This window comes from Callithrix jacchus, chromosome 7 (assembly GCF_049354715.1).
Source record: "Callithrix jacchus isolate 240 chromosome 7, calJac240_pri, whole genome shotgun sequence".
Lineage (NCBI taxonomy): Eukaryota > Metazoa > Chordata > Mammalia > Primates > Cebidae > Callithrix > Callithrix jacchus.
In genome coordinates this window covers 53,996,277-54,015,020 of record NC_133508.1, presented here as the reverse complement: position 1 = coordinate 54,015,020, position 18,744 = coordinate 53,996,277, and the positions used below count along the sequence as shown (strand labels likewise).

At 50.8% G+C, this 18,744-nt stretch overlaps 1 protein-coding gene across 1 annotated transcript in view; it reads left to right on the top strand.

Annotated features, from left to right (window-relative positions):
* The first annotated feature begins 17,016 nt into the window (after window positions 1–17,016).
* Window positions 17,017–18,744, top strand: part of PADI2 (peptidyl arginine deiminase 2) — a 52,978-nt gene continuing 51,250 nt past the window's right edge. Inside the window, exon 1 of the mRNA XM_017974364.4 lies at window positions 17,017–17,188. Coding sequence (XP_017829853.4) covers window positions 17,097–17,188 — 92 coding nt within the window. The 5' untranslated portion in view covers window positions 17,017–17,096. The remainder of the gene's footprint in view (window positions 17,189–18,744) is intronic.

Here is an 18,744-nt window from a genome sequence, read left to right as displayed (position 1 = left end):
TTATAAGCAACAAAAAACAGACTAAGACACTTGACCTTTCTTGCCCAAACAGTCATTCTGTAAATACTTCCTTATGCCTCTTCTGAACCCAGCCCTTGGAAGTTGACATGAGAGGGAAGGTGACACTTACTCACCCAGACCTGTCCCTACCTTCCCACCCACATGCCCAGCACCTTCCTGAACTTAATCATAGAATATTTAAATTACATGATCTGAGGTGCTCAGGCTCTGCAGCAGATGTGAATTATACAAGCTCTGAGCATGTAAGCTCTCTTATGCTTTTTTTTTTCTCTTTTTATTTTATTTTATTTTATTGGTTTTGTTTTGTTTTGTTTTGTTTTTTTGAGACAGAGTCTTACTCTGTTGCCCAGGCTGGAGTGTAGTGACATGATCTTGGCTCAATGCAACCTCTACCTCCTCTGGCCAGCTTGCCCTTCCCTTCTCTCCTCACCTCTCACCTCTCCCTGTTGAGACGCTAGTCACTTGTCAAGGGTCTCCCCAAACGTCACCTGCACAGGAATGTGCTCCTGTGTTCCTGAGTGGCAGTCACAGCCCTCCTTTATCCTCATACCTACAAATCACCTCATACCTACAAATCCCTTCAAGTCTCAGAGCCTCAGTCTCAGCATCTGTCAAATGAGGAGAAGAAAAATATGCCCCTCAAAGGTTTGTTGTGGGAATGAAACTCAGTAACACAGAAAACACTTAGCCCAGAGCCTGACACAGGGGAGGAGCTCAGCCAGCATGGGCTAAAGACGCCGCTCCAGAACCCTGGCTGGTTGCAGCAGATCAGGGCCTCCATGGGCAAATGCAGAACCAACTGAACGAGCTGTTGAGCCTGAGCCCAGGAAGAAGGGAAGTGCGCACCTGGAAGGGAGGTGCCCATCCAGGACGACTCCCTGAAGGAGGATGGATTGCTTCTGCCAGGTACTATTTAGATGATGGTGGAAGATGAGGGTGAGATGTAGGGTGAGGTCAGCACGTGATTTCACGCCAGCACTAGAGTAAGGGACATGTGGTGGTGGGCGGAGTCAATCATAGCCAGAGTCGATCATCAAGCCTTTGGGGGGTTACGAGCTTTGTCCTGAAAGTCAAGCAAAGAAAACAAGGACAAGAACCATGCATTTGTTGAGCGCTTACTATTTGCCTGGTGCTGTGCTAAACACATGATGTGTTCCAGTTTGGTTTACACCAAAGCTAGCATCAGCACTGAAAGTGTAATGGAAGGGCCAGGTAGACCGGGTTCGAATCCCAGCTCTACCTTGTGCTGGCTGTGTGACCTTGGGCAGGTCCGTTTCCCTCTCTGAGCCTCAGTTTTCTCATCTGAAATGTAGGGCAGCAAAGGAAAAAACTTTTCTTTCTATCCTTCTAGGTTCCTGACTGGAGCCCTTGCAACAAAAAAGCAGATTAACAAGGGAAAACCATGCAAATGTATTCAATATAAATTTTACAGGAGACAGGAGCCTTCATAAGGAAATGAAGACCCACTGAATGCAGTGGTGTGATCATAGCTCACTACAGCATCAGCCTCCCGGGCTCAAGCAATCCTCCTGCCTCAGCCTCCAGAGTAGCTGGGACCACAGTACAGGCATGCGCCACCCAATTTCTTTAGCTGAATACTGGTTGCTTAAGCAGTGACTCACTGTTCTCATAAAAACCTTATAATGGTCCCCAGAAACCAGACAAAGTGAGGAGATTCCACTGGATGTCATTTACATACCTGTAGCAGAGTGGTCCCCAACAGATAAAAAGTTTTTGAATAGAATTCAGAACAGAATCAAGCAGTAAATCCATCTGCTGGCACCATGCCTCCAGTGAGGGCTCCCAGAACCTTCTAATCATCTCAGAATCAAGAAGTTTCAAATCATGGCAGAAGGTGAATGGGAGCGGGCATGTCACATGGCAAGAAGCAAGAGAGAGAGAGAGGGAAGGGGTCTTTTAAACAGCCATCTGTCATGTAAACTAATGGAGTGAGAACTCACTCATGACCGCAAGCAAGGCACCAATGCCTTCACGAGGGATCCACCCCAAGACTTAAGCACCTCCCTCTAGGCCCCATGTCCAACACCAGGGATCATGTTTCAACATGAGATTTGGAAGGGACAGATATTCAAACTGGATCATTGTGCCCCTGGCCCCCAACTCGCATGCCCTTCTTACATTGCAAGATACAATCACCCCTTCCCAATAGTCCCCGAAAGTCTTGACTTGTTCCACCACCAACTCAAAAGTCCAAGTCCCATGTAAGACCCAAGGCAAGTTTCTATCACCTACAATCCTATATGACGAAAACCAAGTTCTTTACTTCCAAGATACAACGGTGGTACTGGCCTTGGGTAAAGATTCCCATTCCCAATGGAAAAAGTGGCCAAAGGAAAGGGGAACCGGCCACATACGAGTCCCAAAACCCAGCAAGAAAGACATTCAATCTTAAAACTCCAAAATCACCTCCCTTGACTCCATATTCTGCATCTGGGGCACTCTGCTACAGGGAGTGGGCTCCCCAGGCCTTGGGCAGGCCCAGCCCCATGGCTTTGCTGGGTGGGCACAGCCCACGTGGCTGCTCTCACAGGTTGGAGTTGAGTGCCTGCAGCTTTTCCAGGATGAGGGTGCAAGCTGCCAGTGGCTCTACCATTCTGGAGTCTGGAGGGCAGTGGCCCTGTTCTCACAGCCCTGCTAGGCAGTGCCCCTGAGGGTACTCCCTGTGGGGGCTCCAACCCCACATTTCCCCTCACCACTGCCTTAGCAGAGTCTCTTTTCTGGGGCTCTACCCCAGCGCCATGCTTCTTTTTATTTTTTTGAGACAGAATCCTGCTCTGTCATCCATCATCCAGGCTGGAGTGCAATGGTGCAATCTCAGCTCACTACAACCTCCACCTCCCAAGTTCAAGCAGTTCTCCTGCCTCAGCCTCCCGAGTAGCTGGGAATACAGGCTCCCACCACCACACCTGGCTAATTTTTATATTTTTAGTAGAGATGCAGTTTCATCATGCTGACCAGGCTGCTCTCAAACTCCTGACCTCAGGTGATCTGCCTGCCAAAGTACTGGGATTAGAGGCCACCACACCCAGCCAATGCTTCTTTTTTTTTTTTTCTTTCTTTCTTTTAGTATTTTGCCAAGGCTGAGTTGTCCAGGCATCATGCTTTCTCTGCAGCTTGCAGAACTATGAGCCAAATAAACCCCTTTTCCTTATCAATTACCCAGCCTCAGGTATTCCTTTATAACAATGCGAAGTGGACTAAAATATCAACTGAATCCAAACTAGTGGTGAAGCCACCTGGGAGGACATTACTTAACCCCAAATCTCACTTAAGAAATAGGAAACGCATACGCTGAGCCCAGGGGACACAGGCTGTGGCACTGTCCTTTTTAGGTTGTGGGAAATCCTGTTTAAATGGCTCACAATAGGGCTGTGTCCTATCAAGACCTTGGACAAAAACCTCCATCCAAGCCCAAAGTTTCTGTGTACATCAAGGAATCTTGGAGGAGGTGGGAACCCCAAAAACGGGAAAACAAACCTCAAATTTTTCTTGGGGTGACAAGATCATTGTCTTAATAGGCTCTCATTTTTTAATGAGCAATTTAATTGAGCAAATAAATGTTTCAGAGGCCAGGGGCGGTGGCTCACATCTGTAATCTCAGTACTTTGAGAGGCCAAGGAGGGTGGATCACAAGGCTAGGAGTTCAAGACCAGCTTGGCCAATATAGAGAAACCCCTGTCTCTAGTAAAAATATCAAAATTAGCCGGGCGTGGTGGCATGTGCCTATAGTCCCAGCTACTTGAGAGGCTGAGGCAGGAGAATCTTGAACCTGGGAGGCAGAGGTTGCAGTGAACCAAGAGTGGGCCACTGCACTGCACTCCAGCCTGGGCAACAGAGTGAGATTCCTTCTCAAAAAAAAAAAATGTTTCAGAGACTCAATTTCAAGTTTGGAATTTGAAATATTTTTAATTTAAGAGAATATGGTCTATGTTAAGCTTGTCCAACCCTTGGCCAGTGGCTCTGAACGCAGCCGTGGCTTTGAATGTGGCCCAACACAAATTCGAAAACTTTCTTAAAACATTATGAGGTTTTTTGCAATTTTTCCCTTTAGCTCATCAGCTATCATTAGTGTATTTGATGTCTGGCTCAAGACAATTCTTTTTCTTCCAATGTGGCCCAGGGAAGCCAGAAGATTGCACACCCCTGGTCTGTGTGAGTAAAAGGTCAGTCTTAAGGGTTTAATTTAAAATGCACAAATGAGGCTGGGCATGGTGGCTTGTGCCTGTAACCCCAGAACCTTGGGAGGCCGAGGTGGGCAGATTGCCTGAGGTCAGGAGTTCAAGACCAGCCTGGCCAACATGGTAAAACCCTGGCTCTACTAAAAATACAAAAATTAGCTAGGTGTAGTGGTGGACACCTGTCATCCCAGCTACTTGGGAGGCTGAAGGAGGAGAAGTGCTTGAACCTAGGAGGCGGAGGTTGCAGTGAGCCAAGATCGTGCCACTGGACTCCAGCCTGGGCCACAGAGAGAGACTCTGTCTCAAAAAATGCACAAATGAATCATTGATTGATTTAGACTTGTGATATTTTAAGTTGAAATCTTAACAGTGTTAAAAAAAAGTTATAAAAATGTAAATTCATGATAAGCATAAGTTACTATATTTCGATGAATAAGTGCTTGAGAAAGTTGTGTTTATTATTAAGGCAACTGAAGTATTTTTAAAATAAATTGAATATATTAAATTTATACATGCAGTTAAAAATGTTTAAATTTGTGTCAATCTGAAATAACCAAGAGCATCAGAATCTAATTTAAAGAGTTTAGTCCAGGCACAGCGGCTCACGCCAATAGTCTTAGCACTTTGGGAGGCTGAGGTGAATGGATCGCTTGAGCCCATGAGTTCAAGACCAGCCTGGGCAACATAGTGGGACATCATCTCTACAAAAAACTTTAAAAATTAGCCAGGTGCGCTGGCCCACATCTGTAGTCCCAGCTACTGAGGCTGAGGTTGGAGGATAGCTTGAGCCCAGAAGGTTGAGGCTATAGTGAATCATGATTGTGCCACTGCACTCCAGCCTGAGCAACAGAGTGAGATTCTGTCTCAAAAAACAATAATAATAGCTTGGTGCAGTAGTTCATGCCTGTAATTCCGGTACTTTGGGAGGCCAAGGCAGGCAGATCACCTGAGGTTGGGAGTTCAAGGCCAGCCTGACCAATCTGGAGAAACCCTGTCTTTACTAAAAATAGAAAATTAGCCAGATGCGGTGACGCATGCCTGTAATCCCAGCTGCTCGGGAGGCTGAGGCAGGAGAATCACTTGAACCCAGGAGGCAGAGGTTTCAGTAAGCCAAGATGGCACCATTGCACTCCAGCCTGGGCAACAAGAGAGAAACTCCATCTCAAAATAATAATAATAATATAATATAATATAATAAAACAAAATAGAGTTTATTCAAGGACAGGGTGTGAGGATGGCCCTCCCAGAAACACCAGCTCCAAAGTAATGAGCTCAGCATTCCGAAGTAGGGAAGTGAAGGTTACATTTATAGGGGCAAAGACAGGAGTTTTAGCAGGATTACAACATTTTTCATACAAAGCTGGCACATCGTTATAGCCGTTTGACTGGTTAGCGGCAGTGTTTCTTTTGGGGAGGGCACATCTCACATTTTTTGAGAAGGGTGTGATAGCTATGGGTTTGCTGGCATCTGGTCCTCGCAGAGCAGGACAACCCAGGGGAGGTGAACGAGTCACAGGGTCATTAATTAAGAAGGCAGGAGGACTTTGTCCCTGATGATGCTTAATTCTCTCTGGTCATTGTACAGAACAAGAAAAATAAGAAAGCGAGTTAATCTACAATCTGAGGAGCAAGAGGTGTAACCGCATGTGACTCATCAGTCACATCTCTCTCAAGGCTGAAGTGTCTTGGGGGTTCCAACAGGTTTGAAATTATATTTTCATGCATGTCTAATTAGCTAAGATTGTAAATGGAACCAAATATTCAGTTGTATCATTTTAATAATTATATAATAATTTCTAAAGTTATTTTTTTCCCTTCTGAGACAGAGTCTCACTCTGTCACCCAGGCTGGAGTGCGGTGGTGCGATCTCAGCTCACTGCAACCTCTGCCTGCCGGGTTCAAGAAATTCTCCTGCCTCAGCCTCCCAAGTAGCTGGGATTACAGGCATGAGCCACCACACCCAGCTAATTTGCATATTTTTAGTAGCGATGGGGTTTCACCATGTTGTCCAGGCTGGTCTCGAACTCCTGACCTCAGGTGATCCACCCGCCTCAGCCTCACAAAGTGCTGGGATTACAAGCATGAGCCACCACACCTGGCCCACTAAAGTTGTTATATTTTAAAAGAATACTTTTTCTGATTTTTTAAAATTTTTAATCGTGATAAAATATATATGCCATACAGTGTTCCATCTTAGCCCTTTGTAAGCTGCAGTTCAGCTGTGTTAACACATTCACACTGTTACATGCAGCCAATCTCCAAGACTCTTCACATCTTGCAAAACCAGAATTCTACGCCCACTAAACGACAATTTACGACTCCCCTCTCTCATCAGCCCCCAGGGCACCCTCCTTTCTACTTTCTGTCCCTGTGAATCTGACTATTATGGGTACCTCACTGAAGTGGAATCATAAAGGCCAGGCACAGTGGCTCATGCCTGGAATCCCAGCACTTTAGGAGGCCAAGGCGGGAGCAGCACTTGAGCCCTGGAGTTCAGGACTAGCTGGAGTAACACAGTAAGACCCCATCTCTAACAAATAAAAGAAAAAAAGTGGAATTCGTCCATAAAAGAAGATTTTTAACCTGAAGTCAAAGCTGAAGTGGAATTGTTAAATTTGAAATGATGGTAAGTAGAATACTAATTTGTGAAAACCAAAGAAGATCTTTTTTTTTTTTGAGACTGGGTCTCAGGCCGGAGTGCAGCGGCCAATCTCAACTCACTGCAACTAGAACCTCTACCTCCCAGGCTCAAGCAATCTTCCCACCTCAGCCTCCGGAGTAGCTGCGACCACAGGCACACGCCAACATGCCCCGCTAATTTTTTTGCATTCTTGGTAGAGACGGCGTTTCATGGGGCCCAAGCTGGTCTCACGTAATGATGGCTGTGAAAATTACAAGCTGGCCCCCGACTCCCACTTGCCCAGAGACTTAGGGTCACTACAAGGTCTGAATAGCCCACGCATCATCAAGCCAGGCCCTGGTGACTTGCTCTTATCCAGACAGACCAGGCTGGCTTCAGCCAGCTTGGGTAGTGCCTGTCTTCAGTTCCTGCCCACCAATAACAACAGCAAACCAACACCGACCCTTTTCTAAATACCTCCTATGGGATTTGTGAGCTTTATCTCATTTCGTTCTTATAACAACCATAGGAAGAAGACACTTTATCACCCCATTTCACAGATGGGGGCATCAAGGCACAGACAGGTAAAGGCAGCACTAGGATTTAAATGCAGCTCCAGGGTTCTCCAATACGTCCTGCTAGACCTCAAGCTCCCTGCCCCGCCAAAGAATGGGATTGTTTAATTACTTGCTCAGAGTGAGCCCCTTTCTCCTTTCTTCCTTAACCTCTAAGAGGCTGCACCAGGTGCCTTTTCTCCTGGCGCCTCCTGCTGGAACCTGCGTGTACGGCACAGCCATGCAGATTGCTCAGGGAGGAGCTCACCTGAGGCTTCTGAACAGGGGAAGGGCAGAGAAGTCCCCACGCTCCAAGATCTCTAGAATCTGCCCCAGAAAATTCTTTAACTTTCAGTTTGCTTCTCTCAAAGGCCAGTCCCACTGTCCCATCAGGGCCTCTTCACTTGTCACCTAGAGCACAGCCTCCCACCTGCTCTCAGAATCCCTCAAACCCATTCTCACCAGCAGTCAGGGGTCCTCCCTTCCACGTCTCCCTCCCGCCCACAGAACCCAGCCAGAATGCTCTCTGGCCTGGCACTCAAGGCCTCCATGGCTTAGCCCCAGACTATTTTCTTGGTCTTTTTTTTTGAGACCGAGTCCTGCTCCGTCACCCAGGCTGGAGTGCAATGGTGCAATCTCAGCTCACTGCAACCTCCAACTCCCAGATTTAAGCAATTCTCTTGCCTCGGCCTCCCAAGTAGCTGGGATTACAGGTGACCATCACAACACCCAGCTAATTTTTTTAGTATTTTTAGTAGAGACGGGGTTTCACCATCTTGGCCAGGCTGGTCTCAAACTCCTGACCTTATGACCCACCCACCTTGGCCTCCCAAAGTGCTGGGGTTACAGGCGTGAGCCACCGCTCCTGGCCTATTTTCTTGGTCTTATACCCCAAATCTCCTACAATTCACCCCACCCACCCTGCGCTTCCACACTCCCCTCACTTGGCTGTGCTCTGCCACCTGCCAGGAATGTCGTTCCCCTGCCTCTGCTTGTCAAACTCCTACCCATTCTTGAAAGGGGAGCTCAAAGGCCACCTTCTCCATAAAGCCTTCCCTTCTTGCCTTAGCTAGTATTAAACTTTCCTCTTCTGTTGAAGCCAAGGTTGTGCACAAGAGCCTGACTCCCAACAGCACCAGCATCTCTGCCTGAAGATTTTCTCTACCTGTGGGCAACAGACCCGGAGTGCTGGGGAATTACCCGACCCTACTCCATGCAGGCACCGCCCTGGACCCATGACTGATGGATACATACCCCACCTCCCTCACTCCTCACTGCAATAACACTTAAGTTTCTTTCTCCACAGTGTCCCAAAGATCCCCAATGGGATGAAGCTCCAGTTGCCCACGGCCCTCAGTTGCTTTATCTGCACTCTTTATCAACTCCCTAATCTCCACTGTCTCAGTTCCTCACTCCACCGTCACTATTTCCTGGGACTTTCTCTCAAATGAACAACTGATGCTGAATTTACGTCTCAGGATCCGTGTCGGGGGAACCCACACCCAGACCCTTGTGCATTCCCTCCCCGGTACTTAATTTTTTTTTTCAGAGATGGGGTCTGTGTTGCTCAGGCTGGTCTTGAACTCCTGGGCTCAAGTGATCCTCCTGCCTCTGCTTCCCAAGTGCTAGGATTATAGCCATGAGCCACCACATGAGGCCCCTCCCAGGAATTTAGCAGACGGCTTTGCTGCCGCACTGTCCACCAGCAGCCTTGAGTAAGGGTCATTAAAACCACAGACTGGATGGACTGAGCACTTTCTATGTGCTTGGGCCTGTCTATGTATTATCTTGTTTGTTTGTTTGAGACAGGGTTTTGCACTGTCACCCAGGCTGGAGTGCAGTGGTGCTCTCTTAGCTCACTGCAGCCTCCATGGACTCAAGCGATCCTCCTACCTCAGCCTCCTGAGTAGCTGGGACTACAGGCACACGCCATTACACCCAGCTAATTTTTGTATTTTTCATAGAGATGGGGTTTTGCCATGTTGCCCAGGCAGGTATCAAGCCCCTGGGCTCAAGCAATCCTCCTTGGCCTCCCAAAATAGTGGATTACAGGCATGAGCCATTGTGCCAAGCCTATCACAACCACCTCGGAAGGAGGTGCCATGATTAACCCCCATTTCACAGATGAGAAAACTGAGACTCAAGTGAGATGACTTGTCCGAGGTCTCCTAAGCCAGGAAGGGCTAGGAGGATGTCAACCTAGGTGGACTGATTCTAGAAATGGAAAATGTGACCACCTCATGGGGTATGGCAGAAATAATTATAGCGCCTTCTTCCACTGTGGGTAGAAATGCCTGCGTGATGTTCTTTCTACACAAGGGTGTGTATGTGTGTGCACGTGTGTTGCATGTGTGCATGTGTGCACGTGTGTGGGTGCGTGTACATATGGGGTGTGTGTGCGTGCGTGTGCGTGCATGCACGTGCGCATATGTGTGTGCGTGTGTGTGCGTGCATTGAGGTGCCTGTAAGTGCTCACATGTGTGTGCATGTGTGTATGCATCCGTGCCTGTCTTTTGCTCCTGCTGGGTTGCTCATAAGGATGGACCTGTGTCCCCACTCCCACCCGCACAGCACCTGACTCTGTGATTTGTTTATTAAGTGCTTATCAAAACGAATCAACGGCCCAGGCTCCCAGGACAAAGGCATTGAGGTAACAAGACAGGATGAGACACAAAAAACCTCCCTCTTTTAACGACCGGCTCTGCGCCCTTGGGGCGGTCACTGCCCCTCTCTGGGCCCCATTCATCCTTCTCTGGGCTTCAGTTGCCCCTCCGTCTGGTGAGAAGTTCCCACTGTAAGGGACCTGCCACTGACCTCACGCAAAGGTGGCCCCTGAATTCCGATCCAAACTACCAGGAAAAAGAGCAGGGCCGCCTCTCTCGAGAAAACCGCCTCCTCCCTGCTTCCAAGATAGGGATCTGGCGCCACCTCGTGGTCTCCGCGTCTTGCAGCCTTCGCGTTTTCCCTTCCCTGTTTTAGCTCTTCTTGCTGTTAACCCCACGGCTGTCCTCTGGGAACTCCGAAGCACTTCCACTCTCTTCACCAAATGTTTATCTACTGTGCCCAGGCTCAATCCAGAACAATCATGAACAAGTTCCTGTCTAACCGTTTAGAGGCGTTTGGATCTGCACTGCCCATAGAAAAATTATGCAAACCAGCAAGGCACGGTGTCTCACGCCTGTAATCCCAGGACTTCGGGAGGCCGAGGCCAGCGGATCACTTGAGGTTAAGAGCTCTTGACCAGCCTAGCCAACATGGCGAAACCCCATCTCTACTAAAAATACAAAAACTAGCCGGGCATAGGTGGTGCAGGCCTGTAGTCCTAGCTACCCTGGAGGCTGAGGTATGAGAATGGATTGAACCCGGGAGGCACAGGTTGCAGTGAGCCAAGATCACACCACTACACTCCAGCCTGGGTGACAAAGTGAGACCCTGTCTCAAAAGAAAAAGAAAACTGATTCGAACCACAAATGTGTGCCTCACAGGTAACCACATTTTCCAGTAGCCACATCTTTTTAAAAGCTGAAATAAATAGGTATGATTAATTTCAACAACACATCTTTGGGCTTTCACTTGCTTGTTTTTGTTTGAAACAGGGTCTTGATCTGTTGCCAAGGCTGGCATGCAGTGGCACAGTCACTGGTCACTGCAGCCTCAACCTCCTGGGCTCAAGAGATTCCCCACACCTTGGCCTCCCAAGTAGCTGGGAATACAGGGAGTGCACCAACATGACTGGCTAAGTTTTAAATTTTTTTAGAGAGACAGGGTCTTGCTATGTTGCCCAAGCTCATCTCAAACTCCTGAATGTAAGTGATCCTCCCGCCTCAGCCTCCCAACGTGTTGGGATTACAGGCATCAGCGACCACATCCAGCTAATAATACTTTTTCATTTAATGAAATACATTCACCATAGTATGACATGGAGTCAATTATTTTTTAAATTATCTTCTTTTTCTCCTTCCAATTCTTTGAAATCTGTGTGTATTTTACACCAGAGTCCCCAACCCCCCAGTTATGAACCATTACGGGTCTGTGGCCTATTAGGAACCAGGCGCAGAGCAAGAGGTGAGCGGTGGGCTAGCAAGCAAAGCTTCATCTTTAGATTCTCATCAGAGCACGGTCCCTATTGTGAACTGCTCATGCGCAGGATCTCGGTTGTGTGCTCCTTATGAGAATCTAATGCCTGCTGATCTGTCACTGTCTCCCACCACCCCCAGATGGGGCCGTCTAGTTGCAGGGAAACAAGCTCAAGGATCCCCTGATTCTACATTATGGTGAGTTGTAGAATTATTTCATTATATATTACGATGTAATAATATAGAAATAAAGTCCACAATAAATGGAATCCACTTCAACCATCCTGAAACCATCCCCACAACCACCATCTTTGGAAAACTGTCTTCCACAAAACCGTTCCATGGGGCCAAAAAGGTTGGGGACCACTGTTTACACCTACAGCACATGTCAGTTCCAATCAGCCACATTTCAAGTGCTCAGTAACCTCATGCGGCAGTGGCTACATGGTGGACAGCACGGGTCTAGGACCTCACAGGCTTACTCTGACCCCCTAGCAGCCCTTCAGACAACTGGCTTATTACATCTTCTCCAGAGTTCACCTTTCCAGCTTTGCTTCACTGACTAGGGATAGAACTCTGGGCTGGACAAGTCACCTTACCCTTGGAAGTATAAACTAAGGGTAATAAAAATACTTACTTCTGGGGTTGTAGCAAGGATTCAGTGGGATACATACGCAAAGTGCTTAGCACAGGTGCCTGGCAAGAAATAAATGCTCCATAAATGGCGAACTAATGAATCAAAACCTTGGGCCATCTTTCGGCATGGTGATGGTTAATTTTCTGTGTCAAGTTGGCCAGGCTATGGCACCCTGTCATCTAGTCAAACGCCAGTCTAGATGTGAAGATAGTGTTCGGATGTGATAAACATTTAAATCAGCAGACTTTGAGTAAAGGATTGTTCTCTTAAAATGTGTGTGGGCCACATCCAATCAGTTGAAGATCTTAAGAGCAAAGACTGAGGTTTCCCAAAGAAGAGGCTATTCAGCCATCAGAATGCAACATAGCAACTCTGCTGTTTCCAACCTGTAGATTTCAGACTTAAGACTGCAACATAGGCCAGGTACAGTGGTTCACGCCTGTAATCCCAGCACTTTGGGAGGCTGTGGAGGGTGGATCGTCTGAGGTCAGGAGTTTGAGACCAACCAGGCCAATGTGGTGAAACCCCATCTCTACTAAAAATGCAAAAATTAGCTAAGTGTAGTGGCAGGCACCTGTAATGTCAGCTACTCAGGAGGCTGAGGTAGAAGAATCTTTTGAACCTGGGAGACAGAGGTTGCAGTGAGCCGAGATCGCACCACTACGCTCCAGCCTGGGCAACAGAGCAAGTCTCCATCTCAAATTTAAAAAAAAAAAAAAAAGACCACGACATTAATTCTTCCCTCATTTCTGACTGGCCAGATCTACAAATTTCAGAATTGCCAGCCCCACAATCATACAAGCTAATTTCTTAAAATAAACCTCTCTCTCTGCATGTATAAATGTCCTCCAAGGGGATGCAGTGCACAGAACACACATGACGTCCTCGTTCCAAACTCACGCAGCATTGGAACAACGGAACACCCCAGCCCTTCCCTCCCTCCAAGTGCCGTCTCTCAGGATTGAGAGCTGAGGCAGAGGTTGAATCAACGCCCCCATCCAGAGACTGCTCTCAAGGGAATGGGACCAAAGGGTGGGCTTTGTCAGGGGAAAGGGAATATGAGGTTGCCAGGTAGGGCCAGGGTTATGGGGATGTGCTCTTGAGCGTGTGCCTGCAGGTCCCCAGAGTGCAGAGTCAGGGGTTGGCAAGGTCCCTAAGCACAGAAGGGTTGCTTTGGGGATCCATGGCCCAGACCCCGACCCCCTCCTTTCTCTGGTCTCCTGCCAGAATTCCTGTTGAATTTGGCTGCCCACAGCAGCCAGAGTGATTCTCCTAAAGCACACATCGTGCCATTGACACCTTCCAAAGTCCTTCCCAGGCTTCCCCATGACCCCATAAAAATAAAGCCCAAAAGCCTTGTCCACAACTCACAAGGCTCTGTGTGACCTGGCCACAGCCAGCCCAGCCTCTCACATTGTAGAAGCGTTGAAGTATGTTCTAAAACAGCATGTAGTCAGAAGCCCCTGTTTACGAAAATTTCAAATAACTATATATGCATAGAAAATAACTACTGTCTACTGGAGCCTGGGTCTGTGCCAGGCCACGATGTGCAGAGTCGTTTACTGGGTATCACCTTGTTCCTTAAAACAATTCCTAGTATCTCCTTTACAGAAGAAACAGGCCCAGAGAGGCCCGCAGCTAGTGAGGGGCAGAGCCAGACTTGACCCCAGGTCCACCAAGACCAAAGGCCACGATCTTCACTGCCAGGGTGGTTGGTGTCTCTGTGCAAATTGAAGATAATAATAGCTCCCACCTCACAGGGTTGTCTCGAGGATTAAATGGGCTGAGATGTGTGAAGCTCTCAGAACGGCTCCTGGCACGGCACAGGGCTCAGGAAATGTCCTCACCCACAGCAGCGTCGATCCACCTCTGGGCAGCCCAGCCAGATCATATGCACATAGATTCCGACTGATCTCTGGAACTAGGGTCACAGGTGATTGTATTTTTTTTAGCTTTTCCACAATGATCAGGTAATACTGTTGCATTTCTTTTTTCTTTTTAAATTCTTGCATGTACGGTGCCCTTGGTGAGTTCTTGGTTTCCTCAAAGCAGGCCTGCCGATGTTTGAGTGGTCTCCCAGGTTCCCCCAAGGCCTGGCACAGAGACCCCCATGCCCAGTAAAGGAACCGAACAGAAAACTGCTCAAAAGGGCCCCTCCCAGCCCAGGCACTCTGCCCGCAGGCTTGGCAGGGGCGGGTGTTGGAGGGGTGGATGTGGGTGAGTGCCAGGAACTGGCCTGACCTAAGTCCCCAAAAGGCCCCGTGAGATGCTCTGTGGCTCTTCTGGACCCCAGGGGAGCAGCGGGAGCAGCCGTGATGCATGAGACCTCCGGCCCTGAATCCACCAACAGCTGTGACCACTTCAGCTATTTTAAACCTCTGGGCGCCAGGAAACTCCTGGCCCATCAACCAGGCTCTGGGTCCAACATGATGGCCTGAGCCAGGGCAGGAGCCCTGAGGGTGGGTGGCCAGGTCTCAGCTGGGTTTTTGAGCAGAGGGGGCTTCATTTCTTCAGCCTTGTGCCCGGCTCTGTGCCAGTGTTTCCCACATCTTATTGTCTCATTTGATACCATCCTTACACTGTGCTGGGGAATCAGTTATTTCAGAGGCAGAAAATGGGAATCTGAATGGCAAGGCACATGGGCTTGAGGCTGTACCAAAGCAGAGTGCAGCTCCCTCATCTACAAAGCACAGACAGCTTTCCGCTCCTGCCCTCACCCAGCCTTGCCCTTGCTTCCCCAGTGGCCCTGCAAGTTCCTCCTTCTGCTACTCTTAGGAGCTTTGCAACCCGGAGTCAATCCCCCCACCTCCTCAGAGCTCACTGTCTTCATCTGTATAGCGGCGGAATTACTGAGAGGGTTCAGTGATCTAACTCTAATACACGAAAAGTGCTGCTTGGAACAGGGCCTGACCCACAGAAAGAACGCAGCAAGTGCCCGACCTTATTCCTGCTTCCCTGGGCATCACGGCCCCATGTTATCACTACCCTGCCCAACATCCCGTCATGAGCTGCCCCCGGCCTCTGTCATCGTGGGGCACAGTGTCCTCCCCAACTCTGGCCCAGTCTCCCCATGGGTGAAATGAAAGGTAGACCCCAGGAAAGTGAGAACCCCAGTGGGTGCCCATTATCTGCCACACAGTAAGGGCTCCAAAGTGACTCAGGGCAGAAGGGTGCCCAGACACGAGCCCACCTCTGGGGGCATCTCGAAGTCTTTCCAAACCACACATTTTGTCCCAGTTTGGCAGGTGACCACCCAAGAGATTCCTCCTGATGGAAGATGTGCTCAGCCAGGTGCCAGGAGCCCATCAGAAGTTGCTGGCCTCTGCTGGGCATGGTGGCTCACTCCTATAATCCCAGCACTTTGGGAGGCCAAAGCGGGTGGATCATCTGAGGTCAGGAGTTCAAAACCAGCCTAGTCAACATGTTGAAACCCTATCTGTACTAAAAATACAAAATGAGCCAGATATGGTGGCGCATGCCTGTAATCCCAGCTACTAGGGAGGCTGAGGCAGGAGAATTGCCTGAACCCAGGAGGTGGAGGTTACGGTGAGCCGAGGTCGCGTCATTGCACTCCAGCCGGGGTAACAAGAGCGAAACTCCATCTCAAAAAAAAAAAAAAAAACACTTGGGCCTTCCCTCTTCTCCACCCACATTCCTCCCAAATCCCCGCCACTCAGAAGCAGCTGGGCTCTTCACCACCTCCTAATTTGGGCCTTGTTGGGGAGAAGGTCGGAGTCCAGGGGCTGGGTATGTCAGCACTGGGCACTCATGGGCCTCACTCTTCTTGTCCGGGGTCACCCCTTCTTGCAGGTTCATCTTCCATCAGCTCTAACTCCTTCCCAAACACGCATCCCCTCCACCCCACTCCTTCCCTTCCACGGTCTCTGCCACCCACCCTCAGTTTTTGTCCTCACCTACCAAAGATCACAGGGGTGACATATGTGTCTGAACAGCACTTGGCTTGGGTCAGAGGGGAAGGGCTGGGATGCAGGTGGGGCTGGCTCAGGCCCACACTGATTGTCACCCTGCACCTGTCGCTCTGTGTAGCACTCCTCTTCCCTTGGTGGCCCAGGCCAGAACTGGGGTCCTAATCCTTGCCCCTCCCCTCTCCCTCAACCCACATATCCTGTCAGTCACCAGGTGCCATTGAACTCCCAGCCCATAAGCAGTGGCCGGATCAATTCCCGCTCCTCCAGCCCTAGCCACAGCCAGGGCCTTCCTTTCTCCTCCCCAGCCCAGCCTCCTGTCCAGGGGAAGTGGGGGCAGCCAGAGCGAACCATTTCACAGCACACCCGATCACGACTCGCTGAGGCAGCCACTCCAAGGTCCCACCTCCTACCCTCCAATGACTTGGCTTGGCGTCCTGGTTCCTTCAGCTGCCGGGTTCCCCACCCCCACCCCCACCGCTGCTTCCCATTTTCCCTATGGTGAGATCCATCTGACGTGGGGGGTGAGGGTATCGGGCTGCATCCGGCTTTACACAGGCGGCTCCCTCTCCTCGCCTTTAGTTTGCTAACGCCTCCTTCAAGAAGGCTCGGGCATCTTCTCTGAAAAGGCTTCCAGGACCCTAGGCTGGGTTAGGGCACTCTCTTTGTGCTCCCACATTGGCATTTTCTGCCCCACTTGGCTGGAGCGTCAGGAGGGGAGTCAGGGCCCTGCGTCCTGGCGCCCAACACCTGGGCGCCCACCTTAGGTTTGTTGAACGAATGAATGAGCAAACCAACCACGGAAAGCACCAAACTGGCTTTGACGACTTCACCGCGACAGCAGGGGGGCGGGACGAGTTGGGGGCAGGACCACACTTGACGAACAGGCCCACAGCCCACTGCGAGAGGACTGAGGCGGGCCGCCACGCCCACTCCCCGCCCACCAGCTCACGGATAAGGCCGCGCGCGGGGCTGTGGGGCGCAGGCTGCTAGAGAAGGCGCACCTGCTGCAGGTGCTCCCGGCGGCCCCGGACCAGCGAGCGCGGGCACTGCGGCGGGGAGGATGCTGAGCGAGCGGACCGTGCGGCTGCAGTACGGGAGCCGCGTGGAGGCGGTGTACGTGCTGGGCACCTACCTCTGGACCGACGTCTACAGGTGAGCCGGCCCACGGTGGCGCCCGGGCCGAGATCTCGTGCCCAGAAATCTTAGACGCGCTCAAACTCGGGGACGTGGACAGCCTTTCTCCAGCCCGAGTCGTCCCTCATCCCGAGGCCCCCGAGCCCGGAAAGCCTAAGAACCTCATCCAGAAACCTGACAACCCCCGAACCTCCTGTCCACCTTCCTGAAACCCTGAGACTCCCAGACCTCCTAACACAGCCTCAGCCCCACCTCCCTCACGACCCCTTTCGCAGACCCTCCCCTTCACCCGTGACGCCCCGTCTGGCCCTCTCCAGTTCTCCTCCCGGGGACCTCCCACCCCTTCAGCTTCTCTGCCGCCTCCTCCCCTTTCACTTCCCCTCAGCACGTCCCTTCCAGTCGACCCACCTCAGCCCAGCCCCTCTCTTGCTTCCCACTCCCAGCTCAGCGGAGCTCCTGCGGAGACTCGCAGGGGACTGGGGCAGGGCCCAAAGGGAGCTGCCCGGGCCCAAAGGGAGCTGCCCTGAGGCGGAATCTGGGCCTGGAGGTTACCCAGGCTCCGATTTCGCCCTGTGGGGGCTGCTGGTGGTTGCTTGTCCCCAGGCACTGGCCCCGAGCTCCATGTCCCCAGATGCCTTTCCCTTACTTCATTCTGAGACCACAGAGGGACCATATTCCACCGAGCTGATGACGGGGACTTGGGGTGTACAGTGGCGTACTTTGTTTGAAGAGGGACCCTGATTTGGAATTCTGCTCCCTCCCCTTCTCTCTGTCCAAGAACTTGGTTGAGTGCGGGATTTCTGAGACAGCTGGAAGTAGGGTAGGGCCCTACCACTCCCCCAGATCCCAGCAAGCAGCTGAGTCCAATGATCTGTCTCCCTGAGTACATGGGATGGGGCCTTGGAAAGGTGTGGCTGGTGTGAATGAAGGGGTGGGGTCATGCTGGGGTTTGATCCGCACCCTCCATTCCAAGCATTTTAAATGCCCCCCATTGCTAGGGTTGGAGGGGTCAGTGCTGGGGACCCAGGGCAGGCAGGACTCTGAGGTAGTACGCTGTGCTGACACCAGGTGGGCCCCCTAACCTCTCTCTGCCTTAAACTGAACTCACACAGAGGCACCATCGTGGTTTATTGCTCCCAAATCATCCTGACACCTGGAGCACCCTGCCTCTCCCAGGCCCCCACCAACCCATCATGTGTCTCCCCACCCAGCCCTGGCAGCCCTCCCACCTGCCCAGCCAGTCTCCTGTCACCTCTGCAGAGGCACTGGCCACATTGATACCACCAAGACCCAGGACCAGGGACTCACTCCAGGCCTCTGCCCCTGGCCTCAACCTCTGCCTCCCCCATGTAAACCTTAGAGGTGGACTGGGTGGTCTCTGAGGACAAGAAGACAGCAGTGGAGGATGGTCCGGGCACCAGTGGGCTGGAAGAGGTCCCCTGCCTTCCCCGCCCCCAGCACTGGACTGGGCGCCGCTAGGGAGTTGGCATGGAGCCAGACTGCGCAGGTCTTTAAGCCTCAGCTGTCACCATACCCGCCTGATTATTTGCTGGGGCATGGTTGGTGCAGCCTGA